General features: G+C 34.7%; 1 protein-coding gene across 1 annotated transcript in view; it reads right to left on the bottom strand.

Moving 5' to 3' along the window:
* The window catches only part of LOC139986575 (uncharacterized), a 38250-nt gene extending 16440 nt beyond the window's left edge, over nt 1–21810 (bottom strand). The window contains exon 1 of the mRNA XM_072002002.1: nt 21481–21810. Within this exon, the coding sequence (XP_071858103.1) occupies nt 21481–21762 (282 nt within the window). The 5' untranslated portion in view covers nt 21763–21810. The remainder of the gene's footprint in view (nt 1–21480) is intronic.
* Between the last annotated feature and the right edge of the window lie 1108 nt (nt 21811–22918).

Genomic DNA, 22918 nt, shown 5'->3' with positions numbered 1-22918 from the left:
TACCTAAAATGTTCAATATGATTTCTGTTTTCCTGCAAACTAGATATTATGTACACAATATACACAATATACAATATGCACAATATACACACACAATACATTCAAATCACTCGCGTAGGTATTAAATAGAAAAAAAATAAAAGAGAATATAAAAATAAAGAAAATAAAACAATCAAAAATATAAAAGTTCAAAAAACTAAAAAAATAAAACAGTATAAAAGAAATTTACAGAAATAACATAACCAACGAAACTATAAGAATGCTACGTCCTCTCCGATTTCGATGATTTTTTTATATGTTGTAAAACTCAATATTTTGAACAAATATTTTCTGTACATGTAACTGTCTGTTAGTCATAGTTAACGAGATATTTGCAGAAGTTATCGATATCAAAATAGTAAATTTTGCTTATAATTTTGTATCCGTGGCAGTGTATGCGTCAATATTAGTTGCTGAGGTCGAATAAAATATCTTAGTCAAAACCTAATACCTGTTTTCTGTTTGTGTATACGAACAAGAATGTTTGTTTTGTGTGCATTACTGCTTATGAGAGATTGTATGAAATATCTGTTATAATTTAATTAAAGATGGATATCGTCAATAAATTCAGTTCTTAGTTCGGATTAGTGCTTTCAATCCGTCTGGCTCACGACAACACTTGCGTGAAACAATAACATTCTTCTATTTCGTAAAATAATATCAGTTATTCATTTGCTTATTATTTTTATAATTAATTTGTTATTATTTACGCAAGCATCCGTCTCACGACGGTTAGTTTAGGAAAAAACTAACCCAAACTCAAAATCAATAAATTGATGATATTCATATGTAATTAAGTTATAACAGAGATTTCTTATAGTCTGGCATACGCAGTCATGCATGTTTTAAACTCGGCTAACCCTGGTTTATATATACTATAAACAAAAGATAGTTTAATACCTAAACAGTTCTTTTTGAAAGCAAGGGTATGACTATTCAGAAAGCAAACACTTCGTTCACTAGATGTATTCAAAGAATATTCAAAACTGTATCGTACATTCTTCAAACTCTATGTAATCAGAAATTTGTTCACAATTCGATATATTACATAAATATTTCTCTCTTTTTCTTTCTCTGTCTACCTCTCTTTTTGTTTCTTCCTCTCCCTATCCTTCTCTCTTCCTCTCTCTCTTTCTTTTTTTCTCTTCTTCTCTCTCTCCTCTTTTTCTTCTTATCTTTCTTCCTCTTTCTCTGTCTCTCTCTCTCTCCTCTCTTTCTCCTTATCTTTCTTTCTTCCTCTTTCTCTGTCTCCCCTCTTCTCACTCTTTCGCTCTTCCTTTCACTTTCTTTCTTTCTTCCTCTGTCTGTCTGTCTGTCTGTCTCTCTCTCTCTCTCTCTCTCTCTCTCTCTCTCTGTTTCTGCAATAAAAATTGAAAGTTGTGTTTTGGTTATTTAGACAATGAACAGGCAGCCAGGTCATCCGCTGATTGAAAACTTATGCCTCAAGGATTACAATAATATTGTATACATGTTATTTACAATTCTCAGAATTTTTTTTTTTTTTTTTTTTATTTGTTTTATTAAATTTTTACAATTTGTCCAGAAGGACATTTGGTAAAATGTTATAGCTTAGAGAATAAAAGAATAAAAAATAAAAAATAAAAATAAATAGAAATAAATAAAATATAGCATGTGGATGGTTACCCCCAGCGGGGTTCCATCTTCTAGGTTTCCTATTGCATCTCTATTTCGAGGTCTGCAGGATGCTTCCTCTTCAGTCTTCTTTCTATTTTGGTTTTATTTGTTTCAGCAGCCAGCTGGTTTGGGTGTGCTGCAAGTCTTTCTTTGTACTTTTTTGCGTATCTAGCGATTTCCTCTTTGACTGTTGGAATTTTTAGATCTTTTCGTAGGTCTTCATTTCTGACGTACCATGGAGCGTTAACTATTGTCCTTAAAATTTTTGCTTGCTCTATTTCTATTTTGCTTATGTGACTCATTGCTGCCGTCCCCCATAATGGGACTCCGTATGTCCAGATTGGTTTGATTATTGTTTTGTATATATTTAGTTTATTCATTGTGCTTAATTTAGATTTTCTATTGATTAACCAGTACATCTGCTTCCTTTTTGCACTTATTCTGTTTATTATTGATTTTATATGGTGCTTCCATGTAAGGCGTGTGTCTAAATTTATTCCCAGATATTTGACTTGCTTTGATTGTGCTATGTGGGCGCCGTTCAGTTGAATATCTGGTGTTTTTCCTTTTCTAAGTGTAAATGTTATGTGATTGCACTTGCTGGTGTTCACTTTTATTTGTTTGTTTTGCAGCCATTTTTCTATTTTTGTAGTGTGTTCTTGTAGTAGTGCGGCGGCCGTTTCTAGATTTGCATGCCTCACTAGTATGGCCGTATCGTCCGCAAACGTCAGTGTTTTACTGTTGACAGTTGTTGGTATATCTGCCGTGTATAGTGTGTATAATATTGGTCCTAAGACACTTCCTTGCGGTACTCCTGCCTTGATGTCCTTAATTTCAGAGTATGCATCATTTATTTTTACTACAAAGGTTCTGTTGTTTAAGTAAGATTTGAGTAGTTTGTAGATTTGTTCTGGAAATTGCTTTTTGATTGTTTGAAGAAGTTTTTCATGGTTAACTTCGTCGAATGCTTTTTCGATATCCATAAAGAGTGCTGTGCAGTATTGTTTTGTTTCAAGCGACTGTAAGATTTCATTGACGAGTCTATGCATTTGTTCTATTGTGGAGTGTTTACTCCTGAATCCAAATTGATGGTTCGGTATTAGTTTTTCTTTTTCTATTGTTGGTTTTAAGCGGTTATATATTATTTTCTCTAATAATTTGGAAAACGCAGGTAGTAATGATATCGGCCTGTAGGATGCAGTTAGATGTGGGTTTTTGTTTGGTTTGGGTAACATCACTATCTGTGCTATTTTCCATAGTGTAGGAAAGTACTATATTCTTAGAATTGCGTTAAATATTATCGTTGTTAGTCTTATTGCCTTTGGGGGAAGGTTTTTTAAGATTTTCCCATTGATCAAGTCAAATCCTGGTGCTTTACTTGTCTTTGTTGCCTCAATTAAGTTTGTAACTTCTTGCGCTGTTATGCTGAGTATGGTGCAGCGTTTATCAGTTGTGTTGCTGGCATTTTCCACTTCTTCATTTGTTTGCCATCCAGGGATGCTGTTATTAATTTCATACGGCGAAAATATATTTTGTAGGTGCTTTGAGAATTCTTCTGCCTGTTCTTCGTTGGTTCTGGCCCATGTGTTGTCCATTTTTCTGATTGCTGGGATTGTTTTTACTGTTTTCTTAATTTTGTTAGTGACTTTCCATAGGTAGTAGTCGGTATTCTCATGCGCGGATAGTGATTCGATGAATTTTGAGAATTCGTTATTATGATGTTCCCTTATTTTATTCTTTAGTTCCTTCGCAAGTTTATTTAGGTTTTTCTTGTTTTCTCATGTTCTCTGCTTTGCCATTTTGCTTTCGCTTTTCTGTTTTCCCTGATTTTGTCTAGGATGTCCTGCGGAATAATTTTTGATTGCCTGCTATTTGTTTCATAGGTGGTGGTTGCCCACGCTGCTTCCTGTATTATTTCTGTCAAAGTTGCTACTGCCTGCTCAATGTGTTCAGGTGTTTTCAACGGGATATTGCAGTTGATTTTGTTTTCGATCAGCTCTTTGAAAGTTTGCCAGTTGGTGGTTTTATTGCAAAGCGACTCTGACTTGTTATAAAGTAGTGGTTTGCTTGTATATTCTATTATAATTGGTGTATGGTCGGAGTTAAGCTCGAGGCTGGTTGTTATTTTTAATTTGCTTACATTTAGCCCTTTTGTTACTGCAAAATCCAACAGGTCAGGTATTTTATTGGGGTCTGTCGGCCAGTACGTTGGTTTTCCTGTAGATAGTACGTTGAGGTTGCTGCTTCTAATGTATTTTTCCAATGTTCTACCTCTCGGTGTGCTAATTCTCGAACCCCATAATGTGTGCTTTGCATTAAAGTCTCCTGCCGCTATATATTTGTCGCCTAAGGATTGGAAGTACTCTTCCCATTTTTTAAGTGTCATTTTGTGTCTCGGAGGTGCATATACTGCTGACATCTGGAAGTAATTGTCATTGGTTTGTATTGTGACAGTGGTTGCTTGTAGGTGTTCTTGATTTGTTTGACTATGTAAGTGATGCTTGATGTCATTTTTTATTATTACTGCAGTTCCTCCATGTGCTTTACCTGAGGGATGTTTGGTATCGTATATGGTGTAGTACGGTATTTTCATGTAGTTTTTTAGGGTGAAATGTGTTTCTGAGACAAGTAGTATATCAATATTATTTTTATACAAAAATATTTTAGTTTCGTGGGCTCGCTGTTGCAAGCCATTGGAGTTCCAGACTGCTATTTTCAAAATGTCCATCTCTATTTTTTACTTAGCAAGTTAGTAAGTAGTTGTAACATGATTGTTGTTTGTTGTGCTTGTTGTCTTAGTATTGTGTTTAGATCACTTACCATTTTTCCTAACATTTCCATACCTTTAATGGATTGTTTGAGCATTTCTTTGATGTCTGTAACATCTTCGATGTTATTGTTTTCATTCTGATTGATTGCAAGCGTTGGTTTGCTAATGTTTTTAGTTACTTGTGCGTAGCTTCGTTTACCTTGGGGATCTATGTTTCTGCTTATAGCGTTTAGTTCCTGTTGTGCTTTCAATGTTGTTTCGTTATCCGTTATACTTTGTTGTGGTTGATGGTCATTGTGTGATCTGTTGCGAAGTGGAGGAAACAGTTTACGTTGTATTTGTTTCCTTATTTCACATCCTTTGTAGCTGGCTGGGTGGTTTCCGTTACAATTATAGCATTTAACTTGTTCTATTTTTCCTGTGTATGGGCAGTGTATTGTTAGGTGATTTTTTGCACATTTAACACATGCCGGGCTTCTGTTGCAATAATTTTTTGTGTGTCCGTATTGTTGACACCGCATGCATTGTGGTATATCTTTTTTGTAGCGTGGTGGTTCCACTGTTACAATTGTATTTAGTATTTTTTTGATTTCATAGATTTCCTTGTTATTGGTTCTGGGTTCCAGTTCTATTAAGAATAGTGGCAATGGTTGCTTCGTATCGTATCTTGTCATATTGTTTATTGCTCTTGTTTCATGGCCAATTTTTCCTAATTCTTCACTTAATTTTTTTGTGTTAGTTTTTGGATGTAAACCTCTTATAACTATTTTATAGCTCCTTTCTGTTTTGTGTTGGTACGTGTGGTATATAGCATTTTTTTCCTTTAGTTCATTTATCACTTTCCTATAAACTTCTGGGGTGTTTGTTTGAATTTTTACTTGTTCTAATTTTGTTTGTTTTATTGTGTAGTTATCCTTCCCGACTGCATTGTTTAGTCGATCAATAAGCGGGTCTATTATTTGGGCCTCAACAAATATTGGTGGTGGTTTTGATATGTAAGGTGTTTTAGTTGTGGTTTTGCTTGTCGGGTCATTGTCTATTTCTTCCGTTAGTGAGCTGAAGGAGTTTCTTAAAGGTAATTCTTGCAGCCATCGCTGCTTTCCTGTATCTGGGTTTCCTGCAGCATTTGTGTCTGGAATTATTTTACGTTTTTTGCTAGTCTTTGCTAGCTTCCAGTTTTCGTCCTGGTAACTTATTTTGTTATCGTGTCTGCACTCCTCCTGTCTCCGCTGCTCTTCCATTTCTTCTATTTCCATATCATTTTGGTTGTTATTATTTTGCTGTTGTTGCTGTAAGCCTGGTAAATCTGATGACCCTTTTATGTAATATTTTTCTCCATTGGTTGCAATCTTGATCGTTGATATCTGCTGTTGCATTGTTTGTCACTAACACTATTCGTAGCACTTCTCTGAATCACTTGACTGGAGCACACGTTTGCCTACGCACATCTGTTCGCCTCGGTTGCCCGAGCGAGTCTGTCAGACTGTGATTCTCAGAATGTAATAATTTTTTTCATTTTTGGACATCAAAGTAATTCTATAACGTAATACATTGTAAATTAGTTATTAATTATACATTATAGAGTAGTTTGAATAAGCAATGCCTAGTGATGCATAACGATCATAATAAAACATTAGAGTAATTCGCAATCGTATGCAGAAGAGAAGATATCAAAGGCACGCTGCGCATAACGAATTAAGATGTGAACCAAGGATATTATCTTAAACTTGAAGAATATATAAAAGAGATAGAAAGGTTTCCAAAACTCATCTAATAAACAGAATGTTCACTGCCTCAATTGTAGGACTGAAATATCGTGTCTATCTCAATTTCATGATAGAAATAGAAATAAGAAACTTTCAACTATCAGCCTGGCAATATTTCTACCAGTTAAAATCCTGTAAGACTTTAGTGAATGGTTAAAACTGTATTAGAAGGATAATATCATTTGGACAACGAAAACGAAAATGTAAAAAAGCTATTCAACGTGATAAATATAATTTTTAACTTGCTTATAAATTAATTTACATTATTATACATTAGTCTATAAAGAACATTTTAATTAACCCTTTAAGTATAAGTTTAAATAATCTTTTGCAGTTGCTTTTTTGTTTCTTCACTTTTTATTTTATATGTATGTATGTGCGTATATGCACAATTTTATGTGTGGAGATCGTGTAATTCATGCAAGTGTCACACACTCAAGAAAACCATCCGCTTAGTAACCAGATAGACCGAACACCCTGCATGCCGTATCTGTTGAAACAATAGACTAACGAGACCCCCTCCAAAGGGACTAGGTCCTCGGTAGAGGGACCTTCCCAAACCAGCGTAAAAACAGTCTGTCGTAGCATTTCGAAGCTACCTGTTGTAATCGTCACTCTGTTGGATTCCTGCAATAAATCTAATCTTTGCGTATCAAGTTCTATTTCCTTCACCCTATTCGTGAAAGAATCATATCGTTCGTGCCGCGGCGCGAGGACATCACCGGCGATCTGTTAATTTCGCGATCTTTTGTGTCTCCGACGTGACACAAGACAACGCATGACCACACTCAATACTCAAGAATACTTAACATGATGTTTGGGTCGGTTCAGGAAGACCCGTCTCTTAACATGCTCGGTCCTCAATATTTAAATCCCCTGAATTTTTATTTCTGAGGATACATGATAAAGTTATTGTATCCAACATCGGTGCCTGCAGCAATACAATTACAAAATTACATTCCCTTTCCATCGGGAATGATAGAGACAAGAGTTCAAAAGAAAAATTGAATTTTATTTGCAAGAAAACGGATGCTCTATTGAACATTTACTGTTATATAAAACGATTGCTATTTTTGTTATAATTTTTCTGCGGACAATCACGGTGCGTGAATGATTTTTCTGTCGACATCCACGGGCAGGTCAATCGCAGTGCGTGTGTGAACTTTGTATGAGCATCGTTAATAAGTGCTTTTGTTAATTATTTATGGAGTCAAAGGGTTAGAGGAAACACTAATCCTTTCTACACGGAAATTGCATAGATCGGTTTTTAATATGCTGTTATGGATTTTCATGAATATGCAGGTTTGATGTTTTACCTACGATTTTCCTTACAAAAGGTTGCGTAGAGTCTTGTACGTCCCTAAATATCATAGTCTACTTGTCCGAGATTCCGCCTTTTTATTTTCCCGCTTAATATTGCAGCATTTACCATCTGCTTTTGTCGACGTTGCTATGTATAATAAATTTCCAATTAAATCTTGAAAGTTCTTGACAGTTTATGATAGTGTGTGGTCTTCTAGTACCTCAGATCCTATATCTATTGGGATATCCGATTCTTTGGCGTTCTGCAGTCTATACGTGTTAATGGCATCGTCAATGAGTCGGGTGTATACAATATACCCCACTTTTGTCAATTTCTCTTTGTACTGTTGAATATTTTTCCTAATTTTTCTATATTATATGATTCTGATAGCCCTTTTTCCAAGTTAATTTTTTCTATTTCTATCTTATCTATCTATTTTTATCTTAGTTCTATTGTCTATCTTATTTTCTTCTAAACCCACGAATTTATTTGGTATTGATTTCCCTGCTATTTCTTCTAGAAACGTGACATCTCTACTTATGGTAACTTTATTTGTTTCGCCCTTCATCAATGATCTCGGCATACGCTTTACATCCGAAAATATGCACACTTTATATTTGTGATTTTCTACCATTTTATATTTTGTATGACGGGGATTCATTTGTTTTGTACGACAATCTACTTAGCAAATATTTTACGGTTATTACCGCTTTTCCCAAAAATATTTTGCCCTTCCAACGTCAATTAGCATATCACGTTATTTCCATCTAGTATTTCTGTGTCTCTGATTTATCGTTTTGCTGGAGGGAATGCGGTATTGCGAATTCGCCTGCAATACCCTATTTCTTCAAATATAAATTCATCAATTCATTATTAACGTACTCATTTTCGCGATCTGACTTCAACATCGTCGGTGGTTTACTAAATTCCTTTTCATCGTTTTTATATAATTTTTAATATGTTTGCCTGCTCCGGATTTGTATGCTATTAGGTATATTTCGGTATATCCAATGTAATCGTCGATCATCGTCAGTATATATCGTCTTTCTCCTAATGTAATCGTTTTTATGGGTTCGCAGAAGCTTTGCTTGCTTGTTCGATATCTTGGGAAATGGTTTTCTACTTAATTCTTCCTTGATGCATGGTCTCGTACATTTCTTGAATCCCATTCTTCTGTATTACTATGTCAAGCGTCATATTTTTATTGGCGAACCTGCTGATAGCATCCGGATCTCTGTATTTTAATTTTTTCTGAAAAAAGTGTGTGCACTTGTCGTTATGCTTGTTTACACTGGCATTGCCCTTTCGTCGATCTTAAGTTTGTAAAGATTTTTTGTACCATCTGCCATTGCAATTACATTCTTATCTTTTAATATGTCATATAACGATTCTTTTGAGCGCGTCAGGATTTATCTCATCTTACTGTTATTGTAACACCTGCTACGAACGTTCTTTACAGGCCTGATTTCATAACCTATTAGAATTTATTGGTTAATGGGTAAAAGAAACTTGTACTGCGATAATTAACTGTTGAATTTCAATTAGGTACATTTCACTTAACGTTTTAACGTTCGACTGATCTGAAGACGTAGCTACACAAGACTGAGAGAGAACAAAATCGCGTAAATTCGATTTATCTGTAAACCCTTTCACTGCGAAGCGCTCAGAAATGAATTGCTCTTTGAGCAGCCGGCGTAACAGTGGGAGGTCGGTCGCGCGGGTGGCACAATGCCCGGAAGAAGATACTGTAGTTGAGCGCCTACAGGTAATGTTCGTTCCAAGAGAGCGACTATGGCTAAGCGCCTATAGGCACTGTTCGCAACGAAAGGGTTAATCACTCTGTCGGTAATCTATGGGTCCAATGATACGTTCATCTCTTACAGATGGCGATATTATCATTCAGCTTTTATTGTTGCAGCACACCATAATGTTCGAATTGGAAACAATGTTCTCTTTTATAATTATTGAAGTATTCGTCGGAAAATGATCCGTTAAATGATAATATCTTTTATTATTATGGAAATTTCGTTTCTTCCATCCTAAAAATTTCCTATATGTGAAAAAGACGATATTGTCAATAACATTTAATTCCACAAAAAAACTCTTCCGAATGTTTATATTAGTGAAGAGAACTTTTTAAAAGGAAATCAGTTTTTCCAAATACTCGTGAACAGAACTAGTAAATAGCGGTGATAAGCCGTATTTACTGATTAATTTTGTTCAGTTACAGAAAAATTACAGAAACATAGCGTATTATAATTATGTAAGATCGCAGAAGATCACAAACCGCTTTTATAACTTTTATGGCAAAACATGTTTAACGACTTCATCTATATAAAATCAACGATAATAACAAAGATTGTGTTATAATGTCGAAAATTAAAATTTCAGTTTATTTGTATTTTGTAGAATTGTTTGAAGTTTATGGATGTACATGAAAATGGAGTTTATAACAAAAATTAACAATGTAATTCGATGAGATTTAGGTATTTAGTAAGAAATTACATCACATTTGAAAAAATGTAAGATAGTTACAAAATGTAATAAGATGAATTTAGAGAAACGTTACGTCCTCTCCGATTTCGATAATTTTAAAATATGGTATAGAAATCAATATTTTGAACAACTTATTCATATACATATAAATCGGTGGTCTATCTTAATTAGTTGGACCGTAATGATGATAAGGAACTGTCGTAATATTAAGCATTTCGATTTGACCGTTAAGGCCGTTTAGTGGTATAAAACACCTTCGAGTCAAAATGTTCCTTATAGTTATTGCTCTAACAGGTAAAAAGTGGGGAAACGTGGGTTTTCCTATTTTTCCTGGGATTTTCACCCGCAAGCGACTGGCGGTGGTGCGACCGACACCCAACGAGAGTTTTCCTCTGCGACAGTGTGACAACGACCATACCCAAACCCACGTCATTCCACTCTACCTGACAGTGAACAATTAGGCTTTGACCTGACCTTTGCACATGACCCAACATTACATTTTCCCCATTACGTAGGACATTCAGGATCCCCTCCAACAAACTCAACATATAAAAACTGCGAGCATTCGACCGTGACAGTAGTCTTGGGTACAGTCTTGGCCGTGATTTGAACAACTATTTTATCTTCATTGTAATATTATACTTAATCATTTTCGTAAATAAAACTCTACAAAAATATAAAAGCACAGTCAAGTTAAGCTATTGCTCAGCTATTCCTTTTTTATCACGAATTTACGTGACGACTGCATCGTCACCGAACTTTACTGGTTCTACGATTACAGATCAGTCAACATCTCTGCATTGGCTTCACTACTTTAACTCAGTCAACATCTATTCATTATCTATATATACTTTGATCATTTATCTAATTAACATATATATATATATATATATATTTTGTCTACAAGTTCTTGAAATAAAGAGTATGTACATGAGGTAACCTGTTACCTCAGCGTTATAATTAATTCAACTACCTCTATTATCCTAAACGAAGTAGGGGATCGATCAGTTTCGTGGCGTCAATTGTATATCTTAATGGGAACTTACGACTCCCGTTGACGCGCTTCTTAAGATCGCGTCTCTTCGCAAACGGTCGAATAAACACCACCATTACAAATAATTCTACATAGAATTGAGCATCTCTGGCAGTGTTTGCATCTCATTTAGTCGATAATGGCAATCTCCCTTTGTAAGGTCCGTATTTCCAAAAATCATTTCTGATTTCATGCCTACATTTTAAAGGAAGTACACTGTTTAATTTTCACGTTTTTAAGTACAGTAGGTTCAGCTAGGTATTGACGAATACATCAGTCGCTTTTGCATTATACTATATAGGGGAGAGTTATGCAGTACCGACCATTCAAAATTCTTTTTGTTATACCTTGGGCTAGAGTCGGTAAAAAGAAAAAATTCAAAAATGAGTTGTAATATAAATGAAATTTAATAAAAGGAGAGAAATTAATTTTGAGAAAATAACTTTTCTACTAATAAGTAAGTTACTAATAAGTTACTAATAAGTTACTAATAATAACACTTAACGTATCAGAACAGCGAAAACAGTGGACTAAACAATATGGCACTGAAATATGTTACACAAAATTGTTATATTTATTTATTTATTCAAGCAAAATGCTAATATCTAGTGAAAACAATCAGAACTACTTTTGGCGGTATTGCACGACTCTTTCCTATATATAGGGAACTGTATATATCCTCAAAATATAACAGACATTTCTTGCAGCCTCGCATATACAGTTCGTTTCTAAACAGAAGATAAGCAGCCTGCGGTCGTCAAAAAATACCGACGGAGAAGACAAAAATACACTGTAATGGTTCTGATAGTCTTCTTGCGAATATTATATCGGAACGAAGACCAACCGCTGGTTATGTATATAGAAAAAAATTGTTTAAAGTATTGAGCTTCATAATACATTTAAAAATCATCAAAATCGGAGGCGAGGGCATGACGTTTCTATAGGTTTGTCAAAAGTTAAACAGAAAATTAGAAAATTACATATTATTTAATAATGCCGTGAAGTATTTAGAGAATATATTTTACATGTTCTTTATATTTTGCCGATAACAATGGATGAATAAAAGTACAGCGTAATGGAGAAAACGGATATTTTCTTCTTCTCAAATGGCCGAGGATCTGCTCAATGTTTTACGTGGTAGTATACGGGGTATGCGTGTGATGCAACAAAGATCAAATTTCAAACAATCCGAGCAATAAGTACGACGTTCTTGGATCGCACAGGTATCACCTAGAATGCGGTCATTGAGAATGGTGTGTTTGTTTCGTATCGTGATAGATCGCATGGTTTGTCGGGGAATCTGCCGTCGACTACCGAAGCATGTAGACGTGTGTCTAGTGAGTACTAGTACTAGCTGAGTAGCGTCACAATACAACAAGTGACGACCCTCTGCCGAAAGTGAGTTGAAACGGAAATAAACCAAGTGCTTTCTAAACTTACTCGTGGAAAATCCAACATTTCTAAACTCTAATCCAAATCGTAGCCTCTCGACTAGTTATTTCAATTTGAATTAACTAGCTTGAAGATGGCCCAAGTAATCAGATCAGGCCCTCGCGAACAAAACTACAACCGCACCGTTCTACCTACTCCGTGGCAAAAGGATATCCCACCTTTCAAACCACACCAACAGCATCAAAAAACGTAAGCTTGATTCAGTAACAAAAATGTAAATACTAGTCAGAACGAACCGACAACAAGACACATTACCACTCACAACAGATTCGCAATATTAGAATCTACAGACAATTCTAAGGACGTAGTTGAAACATCAACAATTCAACACACACAAAAGATCCTCCTCCCCCACCAATCTTCATTGATGATGTTATCGGTATTCAAACAATGATAAAGACCATTGAAAAAGATATTAACAAAGAGGATTACATATTAAAAATTAAAAATAATCAGGTTAAAATCCTGCCGGCCAATCCAGACTCCTATAGGAAACTAACAAAATTGCTGTATTTTCTTCCAGTCGCGGGGAGACGCGATAGCGTTGAAGCGCGTCAACGAGAGTTGTAAATTCCCGTTACGATTAAACGAATCGACACCACGAGCAGGACGATCCCCTTATTTCTTATAGGATAATAGGGGTGTTTGGTTTTGAATATAACTGGAATCTACAGTTATATAATCTATATCTATTTATTTAATCAGCCTACAATACTTGTTGCGTCGACAGATAGTGTTTGACTTCGTCGTGTCGGAAAGTAAATTGATTAATCCGAAGGTTGATCGATTTGATGGATAGAGCACCGAGAACTTGACTTTTGATATTTTTCGATATTCTAAGCGACTTTGTTCGTCAGGGCTTAAGATGTGTGCGGCATGATTTCTGAAAAAAGACTAACTGTCCTAGGATAAATTCCTTGTCCTCTCGTGGAGAAGACCCCCACCGCGATCGGATCACGCCACCACTCGCGCCGATGATCATGTCACGTAAAATAATAAAAAAAAATGGAAGGGAAAATCGAAGACGTAAAATAAAAGATAAAAAACAAAAATAAAGAAATACGAAGACAGAATTTATTTCTTTACACTTGGTTTACACTTGACTTCCGAACTCTAGGAGCGACTTTTTAAGACTGAAGCTCTTACAATTCCACTTTTAAAAACTGATTTGTTTCTTTCTTTATCATCCCTCAATATTCCCACTACCCACGCGTTTGTTAGCCGTTCTCGAATATTCGGCGAAAGGGCCGTTGGGATATTGTGGGTTCATTGAGCACTTCGCCTCGCCGACATACACTGTCGCCGAGTGCGGCCGCATCTTTATTTCTATCATCAGCCCATCGGTTCCGAAGCGCGGCCCGGTCTCTGATGTAGATCGAGGTGTAGTTGATGTTACAATCACGTATGCCGACTTCTTTATGAAATTAAAGAACGGACCGAAATCAGACGACCCGGGCAATAGATTTATACCTGGAGGAGACTAAACGTACGCTAAACATACGCAATGGAGTAGCAGACTTATCACAGTCAGAGGCAAAAACCTTTTGAAATCCATAAACGCCAACAGAGTTAACTACCTCAGTACAAACGAACCCACTTACTGGCCCACTGACACTAACAAACTATCTGACTTATTAGACTTCTTCATAACTAAAAACATCTCGCCGAGATACATCCAAATCAACTCTTCTGTGGAACTTTCTTCAGATCATTCACCCTCCATAGCAACAATTAACTCAACAATTATCGAAAATCAACCTAATGACTTAATAACACCAGCATAATAAACGCGTTCTGTTCTTCCACCCCTACTAAGTGTTTTATCAATAAACATGAATATCCCTATTACATATTAATAAAAATCGCAGGAAGACGTAGACTTAGAAGAGTATAGCAAAGTCATAGAACGCCTGAAGACAAGCGTAAGATAAATAACGCAATAAGAAAACTAACCAAAATCATTAAAAATGACAAAAATGACTGTTTTCAAAAATATCTTCCTACTCTGTCTCCCACAGCTGACTCCAACTACTCTCTATGGAAGGCATCCAGGAAACTCACTCGTCCTCCGCAAATAATCCATCCGATTCGCTGTCCGCAAGATGGATGGGCGCGTAGCCCTATACAAAATGCCAACTTGTTTGCAAACCACCTAACTAATGTCTTCAAACCGTATTCCTCCACTATTGCCGCCGAAGTAACGGAATACTTGCACTCTCCCTTCCAGATGTCTCCTTCTATTAAACTTTTTTCATCTCTGGAAGTTATAGAATTTATACGTCGCCTAAACCTCAGGAAAGCATCGGGACATGATGTTACTTATCTAAGTAACAAAGCTATCAAGGAGCTTCCCAAAAAAAGAATTGCTCTCATTACCTCTATTTTTAATGCAATCCTTCGCCTTGAATACTATCCTAAGTCTTGGAAAATATCATTAATTACCCTTATCCCTAAACCTGGAAAACCAATACACGAAACTAGCTCTTATCGCCCAATTAGTCTTCTACCCACATTGTCCAAACTATTTGAGAAGATACTAACGAAACGACTCCTTCCACTCTTAGAGGAGTTGAAAACAATGCCGGATCATCAATACGGCTTTCGGAAGCAACATTCTACGATAGAGTAAATTCATCGTCTAACTCATAAAATCAGCCAAGATTTAGAAAAGAAAAAATATTGCTCTGCGGTATTTCTGGACATTCAGCAGGCGTACGACAAAGTATGGCATGATGGACTTTTGTTCAAACTAAAGAAAATTCTACCACACACCTACTACTCCATCTTAAAATTATATATGATTAATTGGCTGTTCATGATTAAATACTTAGACGCTATAACCGCAACATTTTCAATAGAAGCTGGGATACCCCAAGGCAGTATCCTCGGACCTCTGCTGTTCACCATTTACCAACCTTAACAGAGATAACCACAGCGACATTTGCTGATGACACAGCTTTATGAGCATTCCACTCAGACCCGATAATTGCATCCTCAACTGTCCAGCGCGGTCTCGACTCTATGGAAGAATGGTTCCACAAATAGCACTTCAGAATAAATGTTCACACTGCGAAAACAATCCCGCCCACAGGTGACCATAAATAATATTCCAATTCCAATGATGATTCTGGGCAGAAGAATGACATGGAAACGGTACATCGTAGATAAATCCAAGCAACTGAAATCAAAACTAAAAAAATTCTATTGACTTATTGGCAGACGCTCCAACTTAAACACGCAGAGTAAAATCACACTATACAAAGCCATATTTAAAACCTGTTTGGACCTACGGAATCCAACTGGGGAACAGCAAGTAATTCCAACATAGAAATTTTTCAACGATTCCAATCGAAAACCTTAACATCCCTAGTAGATGCACCTTGGTACGTCACCAACGAAACAATACATCGCGACTTTAAGATACCCACAGTTAAAGAAGAAATATCAAGATACAGTAACAGATATAATATAAGAGTTAACAACCACCAAAACTCATTAGTTACCCAATTACTTGACACGACGAATCAGATTGGCAGACTAAAAAGGGAATACCCTTCAGATTTAAGCATTAGATTCAACTAGAAGCAAACATACTATAAACTCTTATAATCCAAGTTACAGTACCACGCCAAAATAATTTACTTATAATTCTCAACGAGTATTGATTGTAAGTAGTCTACCAAATAAAAAAAAAAAAAAAAAAAAAAAAAAAAATGGTTTGTCGGTTACGCGACATACAGCTGGGATCTAGGCTAAGGAGGTTTATTCATGCAAAGGCATATTTTTGTCGATTTTTAATTACCAATAACTAAAAAACAAAACCAGAACACAATTTTTTATTCTAGATTTTCATCTTATTTTGATTTCAACAATCGGCCAAATTTTGTTTCATCTGTAGTCGAACACTCTGTATACTCATAAGTATACAGTATAGACCTGTATATTACACTAACTGTATACTAACTAACTGTTTGGCTATAAGTACTAAAAATTTTAAGGGGTGATTTTTTAGGGTTGATTTGAAGGTGAAAAATTGCGCCTATGGCTGTTTTTTAGTTATTGACAACGTAAGATTGGCTGAAATAACCAATTACTCATTGTATGATGTAGTAAGTATGGTGAGTAATTATAATTATTCATTGAACTCCGTAACAGCATGTCGACAACTGCCTCATGGAATTTTTAACTAGAGAAGATAGTTTTTCCTCTAAGTTTTTATTTCCATAAATACTTAATGAGCAAGAGCACATATAAATAATGTTTATACAAAGTTTACATATGCACTACGACTTTCCTGTCTGTGAATGTTCACAGAAAAATCACATACGTATTAAATATTCTTGGGGTGCTATTGAATATAGTTGTATGTTGTCTTGCATGAACTACGTACATTTTCCAACACAAATTATTGATCATTACATATTACGATATTCACATACATACATATGAATTAAAATATGAAAAGAAAAACAAAACCAAAAAAATTATTTAAACTTATGTTCGAAGGCAACAATTAAGGCATCGTTTTATGTACTAATGTGTAATAATATAAATTAATGTACAGTCACATGAAAAATTATATTTATCACATTAAATAGCTCTTTTAAGTTTTCGTTTTTGTTGTCTAAATGATACTATCCTTGCAAGTTGTAACCATCTGTAAAGACATATGATGAGTGGCCCGTTCGTTTTCTCAATAGGTATACCCAACCATGGTTTTAAAGGAAATACCTCAGATATCGTGATTGTCCTTGGCTAATTTCGAGAAAATCATACAAAGAAAATGAAAGCGTTGGCGAAAAGTATCGTAATTTTTTCTTTCTGAATGCATTCTCCACCACTTATGTTTCTACGATTCATCACGATGTTTCACTATCTTGTTATATTTCATCGATTTTAGAAATTTGGTAAGAAGGTAAAACAATTCTGGAAGGACAGAATCATTTCGACAACCAAAGAGAAACGTTAGGAGAACTGTATAAATATAAAATTGAAGTTAATTATAGTTTTAATATAGGTTTAAGTTATTCTGTTGTAGATTTCTTGAGATCTTCTTATTTTTAGTATTTTGACCTTTTTTATTTCCGTTATTTTTCTATTCTTTGTTATTTTTTTAATGTCTTTACTTAGTTCCAATGCGAGTGATTTAGGAGTGCAGTGTGTATAGTGTGTACAATGTACGTTGTATATATCGTACTTATTGTGTACTATGTTTACAAAAAAACAGAAGTTATATTCAGCATTTACTGTAATATAAAATGATTGATATTTTCGTTACGATTTCTCTGTGAACAGTCTGGACACTCGCGGTACTTGTGTAAGTGTAATTCTTCTGTGCTGTATGTATGAACATAGTATAAACATTATTAATATGGGCTTCATTTATTAATTATTTATGAAGGTAAAGGATTAGAGGAAACATTAATACCCTCTATTCGGAAATTCGATAGAGCGGTTTCCGTTATGCCATTATGGATTTCTATGCATACAGGTTTAATGTTTAATCTTTGATTGTCTTTACGAAACGTCACGTAGGCTGGTTTACATCTCTGCATGATAGTCTTCTTCTCTACGATTTGTACTGAGCTGCTGACCATGTACCGTTCGATTTGAGGATTGCTGTGCACCTTGCTGTTCGAGCTAACCTATTTTCGTTCGTGTGCGGGGGGTTGCCTGCGCACAGAGATATTTTAGCTGATTTTGAATTGTTAATAATTGAAAAGAAATACCGAAAATGCAACTCTTTTATTCTTGATTTTTGTTTTATTTTAACTTTTCGTCCCTCAAATATTTTTGTGGCTGTAATCGAACTGCCTGTATATACATTAATATACAATATTAGATACTCATCTAAGTTTCAAGACTTTGAAATCTATCATGGCTTTCAGAATTTATTGAAACTTTAAAGACCTAAACCTAGCAAAATTACATATATAGAATTGTCCACTTAAGTCAGAACTTGTTACATGTACCCTTAGTACTAGAATCAAATGTCGCGAGTTATGAGCTATTGCTAGAAGTATAATTAGGCGAGAACACAGAGCAGTTTGGTTTTCGCCGAAGAACTTCAAATTTTACGCCACAATAAGGAGAAGACAAACGCTAAGAAAGCGATCCTCGCGGTTTCGCCCGACAATTTCATGTTACTGCACGCTCCCGAAGCTTAGAAGCTAGCAAGCACACTCGATTCTGTTACCACACGTAGCTCAATTTTATTTTTTAAGTAACTGATATTTTGAATTATGATTACCTAAAATGTAATTACAATGTAATTTGTTTTATTTAAAATCGCATTAAACTGCCAGAGTTCTATGCGAATTACAATGAAATCGTTCGGTAGATTTCATTTTTAACGTATCATACATTTTCTTCTACATCGTACATAAAAATTTGTTAACATGCATTTTCTACAAATTGATCGCTGTTACCTAATTTTAGATCGCTTTGTCGTAAATAAGTCGAGTGTAAGGATGGGAAATAAAGAAAGCAATTAAGATACCAGACACTTCGTAGAATTCATATTTAGGAATACCAGTTAAAAAAATAGAAATTAGTTTAACCTTCGCACCGCAGTGCTCAGGGTCTGTTCGGACTTGTCGGCAAACGTCGGAAGTTGTCCATCTTAGAACAATAAGAAGCTGAACGTATCTTCAAATGATAGAACTAACATCAGTATTCAATGTAATCTCAAAATATTGTGTCCGAACGAACATAAATATCGTCTCCCGGACCGTCTGTCTTTCGAGGGTGTGTCATGTTCAATATTATCTAGATTGTAAGAATTTCAACAATTCAACTAAAACAATCTTATAACAATAAAATAAAAAATGTGAAAACTTTATTCTTTTTATTTCGGCGATTTATGGATAATTGCGTCATCGCCAGGCAAGTTATGTCGGCAACTGCTTCGAGCGATCAGTTTCACTTCTAACATAAACAACCTAAGCACTGTAGTGCGAGGGTTAAGTGTATTTTTACTTTTTAACGATCCTAAATCAGGTAGTTCTTTTTTTTTTGTTATTTAATTTGTACTTTACAATTTGTCCAGCTGGACATTTGATAAATAAATCAGATAGTAATAGTCAATTTGTACAAAAAAATCACGCCGGCGCGTACCTTTGGTGGCTCACAGATGAACCACGAAAAATGTAGTTCATTCAGTAACTAGAAAAAATTTCCATATGGTTGAAAATTTAAATAATGGAAATTTAGCGCATATTAATCGAAGAAAAAAATGCGAAGTTTTATTTTGCGAGTCTTATCTTAACAAAATAAGTACAATGTTTGAATAACTAATAGTAGCGCCGCCAGATAAAGTAAAGCATGAATACGAGCGCCGCCCCACGGCGAGAAACACAAATAGCAGTGCCGGCGTGAAGATGTTAATACCCTGAAAATGCGAATTACCGAACGAGATAGGAAAAAGGCTTTAATGTTTGTAGGAGTGCGAATAATTTCAGATAAACACGCGGACCTTGCTTTTTCAATGATCGTCTTTTCCTTATTATAATGTCAAATTTGAAGTTTTTCGGCTTCAATCAAGCCGTTGTGTGATCTCACCCAATTATATTTCGAACAATAGTTTATAGATGGAGAGCGACATTTGGTTGTAATACCAAGAGTATATATTATACTGTCGCCGTTCTTAATGGTTGCTCGAGCGCAGATTCCGAGTTAAGTGAATAACCTTGTATACATTGTAGTATATAAAAGTATTGAATACCCGCTTATTGTTTATAGTTTTACATTTTATGAAGAGCTTCAAAATTTCCAAAATTTATGAAATTTTGGAAACTCAAGGTTTATGAAATTTCAAGATTTACACTTATTAGATGTCAAAGAGTTTTAAACTGATGTCGAATCATATTTGAAGTGATTCGAATTTTTCGCTTTGCATTCGGAGCGTTTCGAAGGTTTTCAGGGCGCATCAGTTCCTATAATATAAGAGTAAAAGTTATATCAATAATACTTTTGAAATATAAAAACTGTGATAAATCAGATTATAATGATGTAGAATCAAATGTAATAAAGATTAAGTTATAATTGTTGACATCTTAAGAAAAATAATGAAAATACGTATATTCGTAACCTGCAGAATATATAAGAAAGGAGTGAGCGCTTTAAATCCGAATATCCTAATAACAGGTTTCCAGTACAATTGCCTTGAGAGATTATTTGCTGTTACGAAGGAAATCGTTTGGTGATAATTTAAAAACTGAAGTGTTGTTTTATAAAAACATTGTTGTTCGTAGAACAACAATGCATACAAAAGTCAATAATATAAAAACAATGCAAATAGTCGAAGAAGATCTAATACATTAATTTCCTTCTAATAATTAGGTAATTAATAATTATAATAATTAATAATTTATTTATAACTTTTCTGTGTAAGGTAGGTAGAAAGTTATTTCACTTTTTATGTTCAGTTCCTTTTTATCCATTGTATGTACAATGCCTTATGAAAGTATTTGGACACTTGCAATAGAAAATTTTTATGTGTTATGTATAATATTTATGTACTATCTGTGTTATATAAAACATTTTGAAATTTTATTAGCACTCTACTATCATGGTTATATAGATAAAATTTGAAACCAATTTGGAAATAGATATAGATATTATAACGTATTTATTATAAATGTATATTTAGCAATAAATTAATATACAGCATGAATAGTCATTATAACAGTATAGTTAGTGTTCAATATAATCCTACTGAATAGTGAACTTTATTAATATAACGCATAAATGCTTTTAAGATCTTTGTGGAATAACCGCGCTACATATCTTGTAATTGCAATATCATTGTTTTAAGTTTGTTTCGAACTATACCGATATAATCACAATACACAAAATGTTTTGTATAACAGACATAATATATTCATGAAAAGATTGTACAAATGTACGAATACACTTGTGAGCAACTGTATCTGCGTCGTTGTATTGTCTTATATTGAATATTAAGAGAAAATGAATAAGAACTTACTTGAAAAGAGTCGTGCTTGATGAAACATGTGAAAGTGTGAACAGCAATTTGACTCACACTCGTTACCGCGGAGAAAGATTTAGAAACAATGACCATATCGTCCAAATGTAAATAAATCGAATACATCAAAGGTAGAAGCATCATAATGGCACTAATAACGGTAGCAATTTGTAGAATTTTGAAACCAAAGACTTTATTCCTGCTGCTACCGACAGGAAGTGGCCAAGAGAAACACAAAGCTACGCTAAGCCAAGTAATGTAGATGACTTTCTCTGGTGTCATTCCTTTGCTTTATGAATTGAATGAAATAAATAGAATCTAACTGATAGAATAGAACGATATAGAGTAGATTCTTGGAAGTCAATTACACTGCTCTAAAAGCATCTATATAATCACAGACGTTAGTTGCATACGATTGTTTTGTATCCACGAGAAGTTTAATAAATTATACTTAGCCAGCGTAGTACTTCGTGCCAATGTGTCGGTTAATAACTTCCCTCGATGTAATTATTGTGTTGCTAGCTGACTTGCAGACGGTAATTATTGGTTGCATTATATATTGGCCTGACATATAGTATTGGACGGATGCAAAGGGAAGTTATCACGCAATAGGACTATAGTCAATCCAACGAAACGATGCAGTAAATATAAATAAGTGCACGTGGTCGACGCATGAGTAGAATAGTATCGATTCACAGGTGCCAGATCCTTGTGTATTAGAAAATAAGAAGGTACTTTTGTTAAAGCTATTTATGTTTTCTTCATACGTGCTTTACTTGATAATTTTATAATATTTTCCTGTTCAAAATCAGAATTATTCGCAAATATTTTTATATGAGTTAATTACCTACTAGAAAGAACCATGGAATAAAGGTACCAGATCGCCCCTGAATATCGACGAGTGACAATCGATTGGTAGCCACACGTGAACGTTTTGTCTCGTCCTGTTGAATCTACAATAGTCAGTAGAACCCGCCATAGGACTAGATTATAAACGTAATAACTTCAAAAAGGAATGTTGCAATGTTGCGTATGTATATTAAGTTACCTATTCAGTTACATAAGAAAAACGTGTCAGTTTACATGCGTAAAATTTTTATAAATGCAGTAAAATTTCCTGTATGTCTCATTGATGTTGTTTAACTACGTGAAGAGATATGAGGCGGCCTTTTTCTATATTGTCATAAAGAAAGCTTGTTGCAGACGAAATTGAGATATATGTACTCGATCAGAAGTAAGTACAGCGATACAACAAATAAAATTTGTTGATTTTTCGAGTCATGGTTGATATGATAGGGTCACATATTATGTAATGATAAATCACTTTTTCTGTTTTCTTCTAAATACGTCTGGTCGGTTTACTATAAATTAAATGAAATATAAAACACCTAGTAAAATTACGTATTTAAAGTCTTTTCAAAAGTGCACGATATAATAT

This window comes from Bombus fervidus, chromosome 4 (genome assembly GCF_041682495.2).
Source record: "Bombus fervidus isolate BK054 chromosome 4, iyBomFerv1, whole genome shotgun sequence".
Classification (NCBI taxonomy): Eukaryota; Metazoa; Arthropoda; class Insecta; order Hymenoptera; family Apidae; genus Bombus; species Bombus fervidus.
This window is presented reverse-complemented; position numbering and strand designations above follow the sequence as displayed.